This window comes from Suncus etruscus, chromosome 3, assembly GCF_024139225.1.
Source record: "Suncus etruscus isolate mSunEtr1 chromosome 3, mSunEtr1.pri.cur, whole genome shotgun sequence".
Lineage (NCBI taxonomy): Eukaryota > Metazoa > Chordata > Mammalia > Eulipotyphla > Soricidae > Suncus > Suncus etruscus.
This window is the reverse complement of record NC_064850.1, coordinates 76,630,445-76,648,749: the sequence shown is the minus strand read 5'-3', so window position 1 is coordinate 76,648,749 and position 18,305 is coordinate 76,630,445. Positions and strand designations below refer to the sequence as shown.

At 40.2% G+C, this 18,305-nt stretch overlaps 1 protein-coding gene across 1 annotated transcript in view; it reads right to left on the bottom strand.

Annotated features, from left to right (window-relative positions):
- The window catches only part of LOC126003511 (guanine nucleotide-binding protein G(q) subunit alpha), a 304,342-nt gene that overhangs the window by 62,337 nt on the left and 223,700 nt on the right, over positions 1-18,305 (bottom strand). Inside the window, exons 4-5 of the mRNA XM_049769762.1 lie at positions 7,005-7,133; positions 5,122-5,251 (exon numbers count right to left, since the gene is read on the bottom strand). Of these exons, the coding sequence (XP_049625719.1) occupies positions 5,122-5,251; positions 7,005-7,133 (259 nt within the window). The remainder of the gene's footprint in view (positions 1-5,121; positions 5,252-7,004; positions 7,134-18,305) is intronic.

Below are 18,305 nucleotides of genomic sequence, written 5' to 3'. Positions count from 1 at the left end.
AGCAACTTGAAGAATTAGGTTTGAAGAACAATTCTCTAATGGGAACCAGGGCTGGGGAATGTAAATGACACTAGTGAGGTCAGATCCAGGGCAAGTAGACTACTTACAAAGAAGCATCCACTAGGCACTTCGAGAGTGGGTGGAAACAGATATCTATATTAGGGCAGAGTACAGTGTAGACTCTGTGTCAGCCCATCAGGTAAGATGTGAGAGGGGATTAAAACAGGGTGTGTGCTTCATATTGTGAGCCAGTCCTTCCAGCCCTTATCTCTATTGTCTCTGGGCATTATTACAATACTGTCTTTTATTTTTCTTGAAGCTCACCACAAAGAGTGGTGAGTGCAATTAGAGAAATAACTACACTAACAACTATCATGACAATATGTTTTTTGGAGTAATTTTTAAAAAATAATATCTTTATTTAAGCACCATGATTACACACGATTGTAGTTGGATTTCAGTCATAAAATGAACACTTCCCTTCACCAGTGCAACATTCCTACCACCAGTGGCCCCCATCTCCCTCCTTCTCACCCCATGTCTGTATTCGTGACAGGCATTCTACTTCTCACTCATTAACAATGTCATAATCATTGTTAGTGTAGTCATCTCTCTAACTGCACTCACCAGTCTTTGTAGTGAGCTTCACATTGTGAGCCGGTTCTTCTAGCCCTCATCTCCTATATTGTCTCTGGGCATTATTACAATAATGTCTTGTATTTTTCTTAGAACTCATAGATGAGTGAGACTATTTTGTGTCTAACTCTCTCCCTCCGACTTATTTGACTCAGCATAATAGATTTCATGTACATCTATGTATAGGAAAATGACTTCATCTCTCCTGACAGCTGCATAATATTCCATTGTGTATATCACGACAATGTTAATGAGTGAAAGAAGTAGAATGCCTGTCTCGAATACAGGCAGGGGGTGGGGGAAGAAGGGGATGGGAGGCATTGGTGGTGGGAATGTTGCACTGGTAAAGAGGTGGTGTTCTTTTTATGAATGAAACCCAGCTACAAACATATTTGTAATTATGATGCTTAAATAAAGATATTATTATTAAAACAACAACAACAACCAGGGTGTGTGCTTCTGTATTTAGGGAAGACAAGGGTAAAGGAATTAATGAAAACAGGGTGTGTGCTTAAGCTGATTAGCTACAAGGGAATCCATGCTGATTCAAAGGAAGGCTTAGGATCCAAAGACATCCATCCATCTAACCATCCATCGATACATACATATATATTCTTTTTAAGAACTATATTTTTTAAAAATTAACACAACATAGGGGCCAAAGCGATAGCACAGGGGTAGGAGTTTGCCTTGCATGTACCAACACAGGATGGATCCCAGTTTGAATCTCAGCATCCCATATGGTCCCGAGTCTGCCAGGAGTAACCTCTGAGCACCGCTGGGTATGACCCCAAAACCCAAAAACAAAACAAAACGCTAACACACAACATTGATTGTTAACAAGAACTCAAGTAAGAAAGAAACACAGAGGAAAAGGCTTTTTGTGACAGAAAAGAGTTTTAATAATCTTTCTTCATCTTGTTTTTGGGCTTTGCCCGAGAACAGCTTAAGGCTAATCCCAGGTTAAGGCTCTGGAGACAGCCCAGCAATTCTGGGGAGATAATATGGTGGTGCTGGGAATAAAACTGGGACCTCCTACAAGCAAAGTCTGAGTGCTTTCTCTCAGCCTCCAAAGCTTATTGTTTGAGAAAACATGTTTGAGTATTCAGGATTACAAGATGTAACAAGGGTCCTCAAACTTTTTAAACACGGGGCCAGTTCACTGTCCCTCAGACCACTGGAGGGTCTGACTATAGTAAAAACAAAACTTATGAACAAATTCTTATGCACACTGCATATATCTTATTTTGCAATGAAGAAACAAAACAGATACAAATACAATATGTGGTTCACGGGCCATTGTTTGAGAACCACTGATTAAAAACAAATCAATTAAAAAAAAAAGGCGGAAGAGGTGAGAGTTTGGTTTGGATTCAGAGTGATGAACTGAAATATGCTCTGGGGTGGGTTCCATAATTTCAGGTGCAATGAAGCAACATGTGCATAAAGGAATCGTGGTGAAACTCCATAGCCCGAGTTACTGTAGCACACTCTCCGAAAATAGATTTCATTCTTTGCAGCTAAAAAGAAAAGTGATGCCTCAAATTCTAGGAAAGGTGAGAATCAAGAGCTGCATACATTTCTGAGTAGGACTAGCTAACATTTCTGGAATACTAAAAGCAAAAGGAGTGATATGAAATACTAGCCCTAGCTACTTTTGCTTGTCACCTGTAATGCACTTTACACAGTTCCATAGAGTAAGGAGTGGTTGACGGTGCCTGGCCCTAAGTATTTTCTCACAAATATATATCTAGATCAGCAATAACAAAGTCAGCTCTGGATTCAAATATGGACATAAGACTTTAAAATGCAGAAAAAAAAACCGGAAAATGTACAGAAAGTGGAATATTCTAGCTCAGAATTCCCATAAAGATTTAAGAAAGAAGTAACATCATTCCCTCTACAATATCCCCAATAGTTATTGTGCCTATACAGGGGGATAAAGAAAAGGAGAAAAAAACAAGCACAAAACAATCATTTTTCAACATGTTTATCGAATGATCGATTTTTTTTGACGTCTTTATTTTGGTGTGGAGACTAAGGTTGATGTCTTCAATATTATTTTATTTTATTTTGTCTTGTCTTTCTCTTTCTTTTTGCACTCAAGCATGATTTGATTTCAGAACCGAGACTACTGTGTGGTGCCTGTCTTTATTGCTGTAGTGCTCACTGGTTACTTAAGTCGATATTTCTTTCTGTATTGTTGTGGTATTTCAATTACCTTTTTTACATCCTCTCTCAAACTGAGGTTGGAAGCCTTGAGGGACTCTGCCCATTTTCAGCATATTTGACTTTTGACTTTTTTTTTTTCTTTCCTCTTATTTTGTAACCCAATCTATTGCTTTTCTTTCCTTCAAACAAAACCACATACCTCGATTTTTCTAGCTCTGCCTCTTAAATAGAGGGGGAAACAAGGGAGGATTCCAGGACCAAACAGATATGTAATCACTAATAGTAAGCCAGACAAAGAGGGGTCCACCTACTCTAGCAGCCTGGGGGGTGATGGTGGGTATATGGGTTGTAGAAAGGGAACTAGAATGGGGGGAGGACATAGTTGGTGATGGGAATTCACCTGATTCAATGTTAATATGTACCTAAAATACTACTGTGAAAGATATGTAAGCCATTATGGAAAAAATTGTGTTTTTAATCAGAAACTTTCTTTGACTTACATGTATCATTATTATATCAATTATATTACATGTTATGTTATGTCACTATATTATGTTACTTTTCCTCATTCTGTTAATCAATTTTGTCTCTTGAATGAATTCTTACAATAAAAAAAAAGAAGTAACATCATATAATTGTGCATTGTGTGTTTATATGTTTATGCGTGTATATACACAAGCACATATATTGGTTTTGGGGTCACATCAGGCCCATTAAGGGGTTATTCCTACTTCTGCACTCAAGAATCACTCCCAGCAGGCTCAGGGACCATATGGGATGCTAAAGATGAACCCAGGTCGGCTGTGTGCAAGACAAGTGTCCTATCTGTTGTACTATTGCTCTGGCCTTAGCCATTTTTTTTTCTTTATTTTGTTTGTTTTGTTTTTGGCCCACACCCAGCAGTGCTCCAGGGTTATTCCTGGCTCTGCGCTCAGAAATCACTCCAGGTAGGCTTGGGGGAACATATGGCATGCTGGGAATCAAACCCGGGTCTGTCCTGGGTCGGCAGCATGCAAGGCAAATACCTTATCGCTGTGCTATCTGGCCCTACCTTAGTCGTTTTTATATGTTGATATAATGAGGAAAAAAATATAGACTAAGGTGACCATGCATCCCATATATTGTAGGAAAGGGGAGAAGAGTACAAGTAGTAGAGGAGAAGAGAAAAGAGGATATGAAAGAAAGGGAAAGGGAAAGAGAGAGAAGGGAAGGGGAGAAGGGGACTAGAAATGAAGGGCAAGGGAGGGGAAGAAAAGGATAGGAAGGGGAAGAAATGGAGAGGAATGGGCAGGGCTATTAAATGTAAGTATTAATGTTTTGTAAGAATAAGAATCCAGAACCTTATGTATCTAAAAATGTACAGTTTCATAAGTATGCCAACTTTTTTCATAGACTAGCCCTTATTTTAATTTTTGTTATTGTTGTTATTTTGGCTACACCGGGCAGTCATGAAGGCTTACTTCTGGCTGTGCTCAGGAATGAATGACTTCTGGGAGGGCTCAGGAGAACATATATAGTGCCTGGGATCAAACCCAAGTTGGCTATATGTAAGTTAAGTGACCTACCACCTACCACTGTTCTGGCTTTTACCTCTTATTTTAATCTGCTACTTCCAAAGCTCGTTGCTTTCCACATTTTAAGAAAGCTATTTAGCACTTTCTGTTGGTGGTCATTCTGCAACCCCACCTCTAGCAGCTACAGATGGTGTCTTTATTCTGATTATGCACACACGAGAGTCCAGCTCAAAGTCTGTTTCTTATGGCCTGTTAGCCTCCTCCACAATCAATGCTTACGAATCACTGAACCTTTTGCGGATTCAACATCGTCTCATACCTCTTGGGTCTTCACTAATTGAATGATCCCAGTTCCATCTACAAGAATGTTGCAAACACTTTTTCAATCACTCACTACTTAGCAGAGATGACCCAGAGAACTTTGTGAGGCAGAAAGACCCATCATGGAGATGCTTTATAGCTCCATAAAAAACAGCAATAGCAAAGTTACTCACATTTAACAAAGGAGATTTTAGTAACCTGTTGGAATAAGATAAAAACAAGCAGTGCTCCTGACTCCATCCTGTGGGGTCAGGGCTCTACAGTCAAGCAAGTTCCATGTTAAATGCATTTCAGAAGCTCTGCATGTTATTTGTCAACAGAAAACCCCAATGGTATCACAGTAGTCTTGGCGATTAAAAAACAACAACAACAACAAGAATTAAGAAACAACAAACTGAGTTTCCCCAAGATCCCACCTTCTACTTGTTTTCATGTATTCATATGTGGTACAAAAAACATCTGTGCAGAGAACACGTACCTCATTATCTGACTCGACGAGCACTTGGTCATATTCACTGAGTGCAACTAGGAACATAATGGAGGTAACATTCTCAAAGCAGTGAATCCATTTTCTCCTCTCGGACCGCTGGCCCCCTACATCAACCATCCTGCAAGGTAAATGATACACATATTAATATACATGAAGAAGAAAATAAGTATGAATATAATTTAATTAAAAAATAAAGAGAAAGGGTATCTAAATAAATGCAATGAATCCTTAAGAAATCTCTATTCATTTTCTCTTATTTAACAAAGTCAAGCAATTATGGGTAACAAATAATTCTTTTTTTTTTTTTTTTTTTTTTTTTTTTTGGTTTTTGGGCCACACCCGGCAGTGCTCAGAGGTTACTCTGACTATCTGCTCAGAAATAGCTCCTGGCAAGCACAGGGAACCATATGGGACGCAGGAATTCGAACCAACCAGCTTAGGTCCTGGATCGGCTTCTTGCAAGGCAAACGCCGCTGTGCTATCTCTCCAGCCCCACAAATAATTCTTGTAATTCAAAAGTTTCTAGATGGGGCCGGGCGGGGGCGCTAAAGGTAAGGTGCCTGCCTTGCCTGCACTAGCCTTGGACGGACCGCGGTTCAATCCCCCCGTGTCCCATATGGTCCCCCAAGCCAGGAGCAACTTCTGAGCACATAGCCAGGAGTAACCCCTGAGCGTTACCGGGTGTGGCCCAACAACAAAAAACAAAAAACAAAAAAAACAAAAAAACAAAAAAAAAGTTTCTAGATTTATATGAAAATTACAATTAAAAAAAAAAAGTCTGTGACAAGCCAACCCAAACAGTGTTTATTTATTCAAGCAACAAAAATAGTTTATATTAATGTAAGCACCTTAACAAGTTGGTTTTGTGTTTTGAATTACAGTAAGACTAAATGAAAGAATAATTGTTTGAAGGATAGTTCAGCAGGAAGTTTTGCTGACCTTGCAAGAAGAGGACCCAGGTTCGATTCCCAGATCTCTGAATACAAGAGTGATTGCTGAACAGAGCAGGAATACTGAGCACAGTGAGTTAGTGCACAAAAAGCAAAGGGAGAGGAGAGTAGAGGAGAGAAGATGAAATGGAAAGGAAGGGGAAGGGAAAGGAAGAGAGAGGAGAAGAGAGAAGTGAGGGAGCGAGGCAAGGGTGCATTTCTGCTGAATTATTTTATGGACAGAAGAAAAACAGCAGTGAGGAAGTAGTAAATTTTCATTCCACTTACCTGTCTATATGTAAAATTTTTTATTTGAAAGCTATATTACACTCAATATTTTATTCTACTGGAAAATTTGTATTGATACCAGAAGAAAAGCAAGACTATTTCTAATAATGTATCATCTCTATTATTAATAGTGTCATACAATTTCTTCACATTTCATACAAATCTAAAAATATCTCCAATGTACTCAAAGTTAAAACTGACAGAGTCAGAGCTAATATTTGAATAAGTGAGTCTCAACTACCAGCAAACTGTGGTTTCCTTGATCTGAAATGAGAAACTTCTCTTACATCTTTACTGTTTCTTCTTTCAGGCACAAAAATATTCCACTTTTTTTTTTTTCGGGCCACCCCCAGAGGGGTTCAGGGGTTACTCCTGGCTCTTTGCTCAGAAATTGCTCCTGGCAGGCTCAGGAAACCATATGGGATGCTAGGAATCAAACTGGGCCCATCCCAGGTCAGCAACTTGCAAGGCAAACACCCAACCACTATGCTATCACTCTGGTCCCAAATATTCCACTTTTGTGTGTAATAATAAAAATTGGCATGGAGGTGATGATTTTTTAAAACTTACACAATTTCAGTATTCATAGAGTTCCCCACATCTACTTGGGGCATAATCACCGTTCCTAAGTTATTATAGGAATTCAGCTACTACCTGAAAATGACACTTTGTAAGTCAAAGGGGTATTCAATGATGCCCGTGGTGGGGACGCGAACTCTAAGCACATCTTGTTGTGTAGGCAGGTAGGTAGGATCAGCAACCCGGTCCAAGTCATTCAGATAGCTGGAGAGAGAGGAGGAGACACAAAGGAAGGTCAGTGAGAGAACACATCAAACCTATAGATGTGGTTCAGATATTACTAGTTTTTGGAGTTTATGAATTCTTATCATATGTGAAGGATCATGAAATCACTGCCAGAATAAGAATACAAACACTTTGTTTTGAAAGTACCATAAAGAAATTACTGCGCTATGTCTCCATGCCCTAATGCTTGGCAATCATGCATCTTATTAATATTTTTTTGGGAGCTATACCCGGCAATACTCAGGGGTTACTCTTGGCTCTACACTCAAATTACTACTGGTGGGCTTGGGGAGACCCATATGGGATGCTGAAGATTGAACACATGTGGGTCATGTACAAGGCAAATATTCCCTCTCCCCCACTGTGCTAATGCTCTAGTCCCCACATTTCTTCTTTATCAGAATAGTCATGTCATTTCACAAATGCTGTATAACATTCATTTTTCTTTTGTCTCAAAGTTCAAAATTAGTTCAATATTTGGGAATGGCACTATTAGATATAGTTGGTAAAGTGACTGACTATACTGTGTACCAGACTTAGAGGCATTTGAGCACAGATACACTTTTGAAACACATAATTACAATGTATATATGTAATGTAAAAATGGGAGGAAAGGATATAAGGAAAAGGGGGAAATTTGAATAGGGTCAGAAGGCATTAGATGGCAGGGAATATTGAGATAGGTAACAGGAAATGTTTAGTTGAGCCTGGTGTAACATAGCAAACATGTAGATTTAGCTGAGACCTACCTTGGATAAGCACTTTGTCTTATTGTCATCATTCCTGTTCTTTATTTGTTGGTAGGTTGATTTCCTATGCTGAGATTTGAGATTTAATTTTGGCTTTACTTAAATACAATATCTACTAAATGGTGTTTGTGCTTCCATATTACTGATATTGTATTTAAAATTGAGTATTAAAAACAATGTTAACATTCTTTTTAAGAATCATTAGCCTAATTTGCACAAGGAAACATATTTGCTTTTGTTGCATTTTAGGAGGGGGCCATGTCCAGTGGTGCTCAGAGCTTAGTCCTGGCTTTGTACTCAGAAGTCACTTCTGGCAGGCTGAGATCATATGAGGCTCCAGGATTGAATCTGGGCCAGTCACATGCAAGGCAAACTAATGCTGTACTACTCTGGCCTCCAGGAAATTACTTTATTGACCCTTTGAGGCATATCAATATTCTAAAACAAAATGTGTCTGCCTGTGCATTCCTCCTGCAAAGTAAGCTAGAACTCTAGCGGCTATACACCAAACACATCAGTGACTACTGAGCAGACAATATATAAATAGTTCAATATTTTTATCAAATGAATGGGTAGGGGACTCAGGAAAGGGAGATAAGGAGATTATGGACACAACAAAGAAAATGTAAATATGGATTTGAAAAGCTCTAACCTCTATTTTGAAATCCACAGATCATTATCACCATTTATTTAATGACTATATTCAAAAACCTAAATTTAGATCACAGAATCAGAGAACTTCAAATGCACTGAAAGCAAAATATGCTTCAACTCAATGATCAGAGATGGGTGGGAACCAGCAAGTTGATAATTCTTGTGTCAATGTGTCCCTGTGGGAAAATTGACCCATGGCTTGTTTCATGAGGATATACTGATAATGCACTCGTGGTTTTCATTCCATTTCTAAACGTGGAGGCGGCATTGCCCAGTATACTTCAAAATCCCACAGAGAAAGTGAGAAATCATTGTCACGATGCACTGCAGGAACCTCATTGCCATCTTTCTAAGTTAGAAGGGCAGACGAAGAGCCTGAAAACATGCCTGTGTGAGATGGAGTTGGAGTACAAATGCCCCACTGAAAGAACTCTCAGAGGGGTGAGTGTCTACGCTGAAGTGTTGTCAGTAATGGTTTTCGGTGAAATTCAAGGGCACTGCTGAGTGAATCAAGTCGAATGTCTAAAACACTGATGCATGCATGAAGACTGTTCTTCTTAGAAAGTCCTTTGTTACTCTTTAATTTCACTGTAGTGAGAATCTAAGAGCTCAATAACTTCTACTCAACGTCACCTGCTTGCTGGGCACTGATGTCTGCTCCTGCTCACAGCATGGACATGATTTTGTATGAGGACCCACAACTTGGCCTTTCTTGGACAGTGCAGAAAGGCTCTAGGGCTCTCAACACTTTCTTAAAACAACAAACATTCAAAAAGTTTGCTTGAAGATCTGTCAGTCCACCTTAAAACCCAATCCAAAAGACTAAGAAAAACAAAACAACCTCTCACAACCAGACCAAACACTGAATGACCTGTTTCCCTGAGGAGTCTAGTGGGCCAGGGCGATAACAGGATTGAGTCATATTGCAGACAATCTGGACAGCAGGTAAAATGAACAAGGACCTGTGCTTCTCTACAATAGGCAGAGGCTACTGTGGGGCACTGCTCCCTGATTAAACCCATACCCTAAATGCTGCCCTTGTACTGAGGTTAGAGTTGGAGGCACTCACATCATCATCTGTAGTCCCCATTTTACTTGAGGAAAAAAAACACTGCAATTCATCCTCTTGAAAATGGGAATTGTGGTAACATACAGACAATGCATTCTTAACTGTTGCCTCTTGTCATATTAAGGGAGAAGGGAATGGATAATCCCTGCATAGAAAATCTCTACATTCTGAGGAACAAAATAGGTGGACTGTGGGGGGTGAGGATTTGTGGGTTCACTTAGGATTATTCCACCACTAAACCTTTTACAAAGAAACATAGAGGTCTGAACAAATTTATAGCACAGTGTAAATTCAGGGAGTTAATTATAGCTCTAATTTGTTTTGTAGAACTGATTTTGAGTGGCTGCTGAGGTCATTCTCAGGGTGTTGCTATGGTGACAGGCACAAGGTCCATTTCCAAGGCAATGGATGTGTGACAAGTAGCTGGCATTGCACTCTCCCAGGTCAGGAAAAGCTCCATGGTATCAAACATGAGACTTATTGAACTGTGCAAAAAGACAAGACACATTTAAGAGTCCACTAGAAACTGGCTGGGCTGGTTAAAGTCACATCAATCACTCTGATCCACTCACAGGAACTGAGTATCTTGACATTTCTTTGAGACAACTGATAACTTGACAATTGATTTAAAAACCACTTTTTCATATATGTCTTTGTGGTTAGACTCAAATCCCATGGTGGGGGGGAGGTTGCATATGTCCCTTCTGTGGTTTTGACTGGAATATCAATAATTAGCTGAGGGCCAGAACACAGAAGATACTTAACAGGTGACTCAAATCATAACTTAACAGGTGACTCGAATCAGGGGTGGAAGGGGTATTCTAGAGATTGTGAAGTTATCTATCATTACCCATTGGGCTACAACTGGCCTGCATTATAGAAGAAGCAAATTCTGAATTAAAATGCCTTTGATAAAAATAAAGAAAATACAAAAAGGAAAAAGCAGCATTTAATTAGCTTTACTTAATAATGGTGCTTTCTGCTCTTCTTTAGGACTTGGCCTCAAATGCATAATTTATATCATCTGTTTATAATCATCAATTTTCAAGCTTTCAGGCCTTGGAATCCCAATTCAAGGCAAACTGAGGGAGTAATACCATAGAAACAGACAAATTTTGTCACAATTGCTTTAATGGAACAAAGAGATTGCTGAAGGTTTTCAATGAAAAACATGACAACAAAAAAATTCAGGGAGCAAATAAAAATTCAATAGCTTTTTCCTGCCATGCAAGGTCATTTGCAATTCTTCAGAACATTCTGACCATGACATTCTGGTAGGTATCTACAACATAAAATTCACAGGAGAAGATCCCCGTTCATCAACATGTGGGAAAAAAGAGGCTTATATGTAAAGAGAAATGATGGGACAAATTAGAAATGGGATAAATGTTTACAAATATTGGACAGCTGCTTTCTGAGAACCTCTTTGGACTAGTCTGAATATTTGGTCATAATTCATAAAAATCTTTCTTTAGGGGGCCAGAGCGATGATGCAGCGGTAGGGCATTTGCCTTGCAAGGGGCTGACCCAGAACAGACTGCGGTTCGATCCCCTGGCATCCCATATGGTCCCCCAAGCCAGGGTGATTTCTGAGTGCATAGCCAGGAGTAACCTCTGAACATCACCAGGTGTGGGCCAAAAATCCAAAAATCAAACAATTAAACAAAAAGAAAAAAAATCATCTTTCTTTAGCATGGTTTATGTGAAACAATCAAAGAACTGACACCAGATTACATATAACTGCTAATTTCTTTATACATGTAACTTCAGAATCATCATCTCTGGCTACAAAAAATTAAAAAACAATTATAGAGATATAATTCACTATTTTAAAGGATAGAAAAGGATGAAAAACAAGTCTTAATGGCACTAAAATATTATGTTCGAATAAAACTACCATATTTCCTGGCCTGAATGTTTACAAAAGACAATAGAATTATTCCTTACTTTTGACAACTATTTATCAAGGCCTGTGTGCGCTAGCCTAGGATGGACTGCGGTTTGATCCCCTGGCATCTCATATGGTCCCCCAAGCCATGAGCGATTTCTGAGTGCACAGACAAAAGTAACCCCTGAGCATTACTGGGTGTGGCCCAAACCCCCCCCCCAAAGTATTCTGGCATAGAAAATGGCTTTGGGTAAAAGTTTCTATTTTTAATTATTGAAAAGAATGTCAAAAAATCTAGGCCAACTTCATTTAAAATCGTTTTTATAAAGACCTCATTGTGAGAGGAAGAGTCTTTTGGGAGTTTAAAGCTAAATCATGGCATAAGATTTGGGAGGGGGGTAATTTTTGGGCCACATCCAGTGACGCTCAGGGGGTACTCCTGGCTATGCGCTCAGAAATTGCTCCTGGCTTGGGGTCCATGTGGGATGCCAGGAGATCAAACTCAGGTCTGTCCTGGGTCAGCCATGTGCAAGGCAAATGCCCTACTGCTGCACCATCATTTCAGCCCCATGGCATAAGATCTTATTTGGCACCATCACAAGCCAAAGAAGCTAAAAAGAAACCAGAAATAATACATGGTTACTGTCCAGTGGTATGGAAAGGTTAAAAGGAAAAGAAGGTCAAAGTGAACTTAAGAAAAAACAAGTCCCTCCTGCATCTGGTCGACCCCCTTATTAATGATAAGTTGGCTATTATATTAGTTAGGAACAAAGAGTTACTCATGACAGATACTTTTGATATTTTTGAGTCACACCCAACTGTGCTCAAGATCAACTCTTGGCCCTATGCTTAGGGATCACTCCTGGTAAGCTCAGGGGCGGTATCTGGTATCAGGGATTCATACCAGGTAGGCTGAATGCAATGCAAATGCCTTACCCACTATACTACTGCTCCTGCCCCAATATTTCTGACTCATAAAGAGCTACTTAGTTTTTGAAAATCAATTTCCTTCCCCCCCCCTTTAATAACTGGCACACTATGAACCAAACTCAAGAAGCAATGTATTCACCTTTTATTCACAAATACTGTTTTTACTACAAAACTTCATATTTAAAACAAAGATTTTTTTGACCATCTTATTAAATTTTCACCTGCTACTCATGAATTAAAACTATTCAAGGAAGGATATTTTATGGATAAGATCATTTTGACTTTTTTGGGGGGAAATGGGATGGCTATATCCTGTATTTTTCAGGGCCTATTCCTTGATCTCTGCTTAAGAGTGACCCCTACTTGTGCTTAGGGGATCACATATGGTGCTGGGGATGAAAGCAGGGACTCGACCATCAAATACAAAACAAATGCCCTGCTGTAACTTTGTCTCCCAATATTTCTTTTTTTTTTTTTTATTTCCGTCTCCCAATATTTCAACTTTTCTTTCCAAGAGAAGTAAATCAACCTCGAAATCAGATTTTTAGATCAAATAAAATATGCCATGAGAAGATTATACCATTGGTAAGTTGTAGGTGTACCTGAGACCCTGGATTTAGGTGTAGCTACCTGAGACCCACCCATTTCTGGGAGGGGTCTTGGGAACCAGATATTAGGTGTGACCTTACCTGCAAGACCCTGCCCATTCCTGGGAGGGGTCTTGGAATAGGTAGATAAACCTTTGAGCGAGGGGATTAGGGGCTCTCTGCCCAGCTGCGCTCTCTGGCCTTTGGGTTTTGGCCTCTTTTGGTCTTTGACCAGGATGGAGGTCAAAGGAAGATGGCTGAAAGGAGTTAAGAGGCAGGGCTAGCTAAGAATGGCTGAGTGCTTGAAAGGTTATGAGATAGGCCACATACATGTGGTGAATAGGGCATGAATAAAGCTGATGCTTCCTGATGCCTGTCTCTAACTTCAGCATTTTATGAATCTAGTATTTGGATAGTTGGTCCAAAAACCTAACAGTGTCAAATGGGGAATGGGTCAGAGTGATGACATTTCAGGAATGGGTCACAGCAAATGGACACTCCAATCTGTTGTTCAACCAAATAAATTGACTTTTTAAATTAACAACAAGAACTAAATAAGAGACAGTTATATAAAAAGAGAGGGCAGATCTTAAAGCCTGTATTCTTGAATATGTATATCACTGGCTTGTCTCTTCTCTGGAAAAGTTCATGTTCTCTCTTGAACACATTTCCTCTTTTTTTCTCCTCTCACATTTTTCTAAGCAAGACAAATTATCTTGCTTCACCAAAAGGGAGAGGGGGCTGCAAGATTAAGATGCTTGTCTTGCATCTCTGCTTTCATCTGACACTGTATGTGGTTTCTTGAGCCCTGCCAGGAGTGATCCTTGAACATAGAGAACCAGGAGTAAGTCCTGAGCATCGGTCTACCTGCCCCCCTATCAAAAACAGAGAGGGAGACAGAGATAGAAGTGTGTGTGTGTGTGTGTGTGTGTGTGTGTGTGTGTGTGTGTGTGTGTGTGTGAAAAATTTTGATATAAAGGGGCCAGAAGGTAGCATGGATGTAGGGCATTTGCCTTGCATGCAGAAGGACGGTGGTTTGAATCCCGGTAACCCATATGGTCCCGCAAGCCTGCCAGGAGTGATCTCTGAGCGTAGAGCCAGGAGTAACCCTTGAGCGCTGCTGGGTGTGGACCCCCCCCCCCCCCCGCGAAAAAAAATTTTTGATATGTTTGTTTGGCTTTGTTAATTTATCCATTCTTACATGGTAACTTTCTGAGGTTTTGTTTGCTTACTTGTTTGACCAAATGGGGTGCCAGGAATCGAAACAAGGAGGGGTGCATGCAAGGAAGTGGCCTATCTGCTGTACTACTTCTTTGGTAACTTTTGTTATATGGTAACTTTCAAAGCTTTTGACAAGTTCTGACACTATTTTATGTTACTAAATAACCATAAAGAACATCTGAAGATGCCTTTTTATTCTAGTCACTCTGTTTTCTTCAAATTTTTATATTTTTATTTTTTTGGGCCACAAACATAGCTCAGGGGTTACTCCTGGCTATGCACTCAGAAATCGCTCCTGGCTTGGGGGACCACATGGGATGCTGAGGGAACAAACTGAGGTCTGCGCTGGGTCAGCTGCATGCAACACAAATGCCCTATCGATGTGCTGTGCCACTGCTCCGGCCCCTATTCTTGTCAGTCTTGAAATGTAATGGCAATACTTAGTTCAGTTGTTTTATACATATTATTGACAATCCGTTGTATATTAAATTCTAAGCACTCTGTGTGTTGAGTGGTAGAGTGGGGAGGTTGGCATAGGGACCTGGTACTAAATATGTTTAAAATTTTTCTTTGCCTTCTGGGATATCAGGCTACCTGGGAAGCAAAGATAGCACAGATGAATCAATTAAGAAATGATTAAGTGGGGGGGGGGCAAAGCAATAGCACAGCGGCAGGGCTTTTGCCTTGCATGTGGCTGCCCAGGATGGATGAGGGTTTGAATCTCGGCATCCTATATGATCCCCCGAGCCTGCCAGGAATGATATCTGAGTGCAGAGCCAGGCAGGAGTAAACCTTTAGTACAGATGGGTGTAACCCCAAAACAAAACAAAACAAAAAAAAGATTAAGTGCCAAATTGTGAGCTGCTAACTAAGTATACAATATGAAAAGAGACAGATTACGAATGATGGATGCTGTAAAATAGTGTAGACAAGTGGTTGGGGTTTGAGCTGCACCTTGAAGATGAAATGGAATCTGGAATGAGAAAAGAAGGAAAGATGGAAAGACATCAGCAAAGACACAACATGCACTGGTCCTTTCAATGCTCACTGCAAGTCAAGGCACTATGTGAAGCATTGAGTAGGAAGCTCAGTGGAATAGAGGAGCAGAATATGCTCAAGAAGTTTGTAGGTGTGGAGGAGACAAGTCCATAGTAAGTGGGCTACACTGCAGTGCAGACAAGAGGTGGGTGAATGCAAAGTTCCAATGATCAAAAACAAGAATCATATGCAGCAGAAGTTAACTCAAGAAAGCTTCTCTCTTATGCAGAAACCACCTGAATGTGGATACTGGTGCTGTAAAGTCAAAAGATTCCTTTCGTCTGGGGCCAATTAGATACTACAGTAAGTAGGAAAGGTGTCTGCCTTGCTCATACTGAATTCAATCCCGGCACCCTAGGGTTCTCTGAGCACTGTCAAGACTAATTTCTGAGTGCAGAGCCAAGGCAACCTCTGAGCACTACCAGGTGTGCCTCAAACAAAACAAACAAAAAATTAAAAAAAAAAAGTTTTTTTTTTTTTTTAATCAAGGATACATAGGTTTGAGGAGCAGGACCTGATACTCTAACACATATTCACTTCTTATCAAGAAGCCAAAGAAGGGGTCTGAGATATAGTGCAGCAGTAGGGCGTTTGCCTCACACAGGGCTAACCCAGGACAGACCGCAGTTCGATTCCCGGAATCCCATATGGTTCCCAAGCCAGGAGCAATTTGTAGCGCATAGCCAGGAGCAACCCCTGAGTGTCAACAAGTGTGGCCCAAAATCCAACCCCCACCCCCCCAAAAAAAGCCATAGAAATAATGAGGTCAGGGTTGAGATATCAGAATTCAAAGACAGCTCGGTGAAGGGAATTCAAAGGAACCCCAGTTGTCTTCTCCCCTAAATAAATCAAGTCTCTTTACAGAAGCCTGTCATTCCTGCCCTGGATTCAACTGATCATTAAAACTTATGTCTGTTTGGGGGCCGGAGAGATAGCACAGTGGTAGGGCATTTGCCTTGCACTCAGCCAACTCAGGACTAACGGTGGTTTGAATCCCGGAATCCCAGATGGTCCCCGTGGCTGCCAGGAGCGATTAATGAGCACAGAGCTGGGGTAACCATTGAGCGCTGCTGGGTGTGACCCAAAAACCAAAAACAAAGAAAAAAAAACCTTATGTTTGGAGCTGGACCAATAAGTGGGCAGGGTGTTTGTAGCCTTGTATGTGGCCGACCTGGATTTAATTCCCAGCATCCTACATGGTCCCCTGAGCCTGCCAGGACTGATTCTTGAACACAGAGCCAGAAGTAATCCCTGTGCACTACAGTGTATGCCCCCAAACCAAAAACCAAATGACAAAAATAAATAAATAAATAAATAAATAAATAAATAAATAAATAAATAAATAAAATAAACAAACTTATGTTCAACTCAACTGGGATATTGGTGCAAGTTGACTTCACTGTAGAAGACATAATGAGGTTTTTGTTTTTGTTTTTGTTTTTGTTAGCCATATTGAGCAGTGGGGGGGGGGTTATATACCAAGTTTTGTGATACTAACGCTATTAAGTTCTGATAGGGCCCGGAGAGATAGCACAGTGGCGTTTGCCTTGCAAGCAGCCAATCCAGGACCAAAGGTGGTTGGTTCGAATCCCGGTGTCCCATATGGTCCCCTGTGCCTGCCAGGAGCTATTTCTGAGCAGACAGCCAGGAGTAACCCCTGAGCACCGCCGGGTGTGGCCCCAAAAACAAAAAAACAAAAAAAGTTCTGATAAACCACTGCCATCAGACCAGCCAAATATAAGTTCTTAAATTTGTTTTTCCTTTTTGTTGGTTTGTTTTGTTCTTGCAAAAGCCTACTAAGAGATATGACTTACTAGAGAATAAAATAAAACAAAAACAGAATAAGTCAATCTCATGGAAAACTGAAAATCCATGCTAGTTTGAACACTCTTTCAAAGAGAATCAACATAGTCAAAGTCAATGCTTTTTTCAGAGTTCAAGACAGATGTTTAGGAATTTATAAATAAAATAATCTGCTCAGGGCAATCACAGTAGATGTGGAGGAGGCACCACATTTTCTCTGGATTGCATAAGATAATAAAGTTTTTAAGAAAGGCAGTTTAGGGGCCGGGCGGTGGCGCTAGAGGTTAGGTGCCTGCCTTGCCTGCATTAGCCTTGGACGGACTGCGGTTTGATCCCCCAGCGTCCCATATGGTCCCCCAAGCCAGGAGCAATTTCTAAGCGCATAGCCAAGAGTAACCCCTGAGTGTCACCTGGTGTGGCCCAAAAACCAAAAACCAAAAAAAAAAAAAAAAAAAAAGAAATGCAGTTTACTGTAAAATAATCAAAGGAAATCAAAGAATCCAGAGATTATAGACCACATCTCCTGTCTACATCAAATGAGGCTTCTATTAAGGCACCAGAAATGGTGGAGGAAATTTGATCTACACTGGACTTGGACCCAGTGTTCTAACCTTGTGATGGACTTGCCTGCCATTGGTCTGCAGCAGGTTTTATTTTTTTTCTTTCTTATCATCAAACAAGCAGCACTTGGGATGGACCTAAGAGCTAGAGTCAAAGGCTATGGGGTTCAAGTTTGATTCAGGAACTTTTCTTTTTTTTTTACAAGGTATCACTTTTATAAGGATTTAGTCCTATATGAAGTGAGTGTGCAAAGATCTCTTAAATTTTAATTTGTGGGACTTGAGATAGTATGAGGGCTAGGATGCTTGTTTTGCACGTAGATGATCCTGATTTGATCCCTGGAAACCCATGCTGTTTCTAAAACCCACAAGAATGATCCCTGAGCACAGAGCCAGAAGTAAACCCTGAACATCACTGGGGTGGTTACCAAATTAACAACAAAAACTTCATTTGCATTTAAATCCAATATTAAAGTTTTGTATGCATTTTAGAATTAAATATAAAAATTAAACAAGTTAGAAATAAACCAAGAATGCTTCATGTCTAAGTCAATTCACCTACTTTGGATTTCTGAGCTGTAAAACACATGGGACTTTAAAGTAAAATAAGATGTGGGATTATTTTATGTCTTGCTGTGAACACAGATACAGC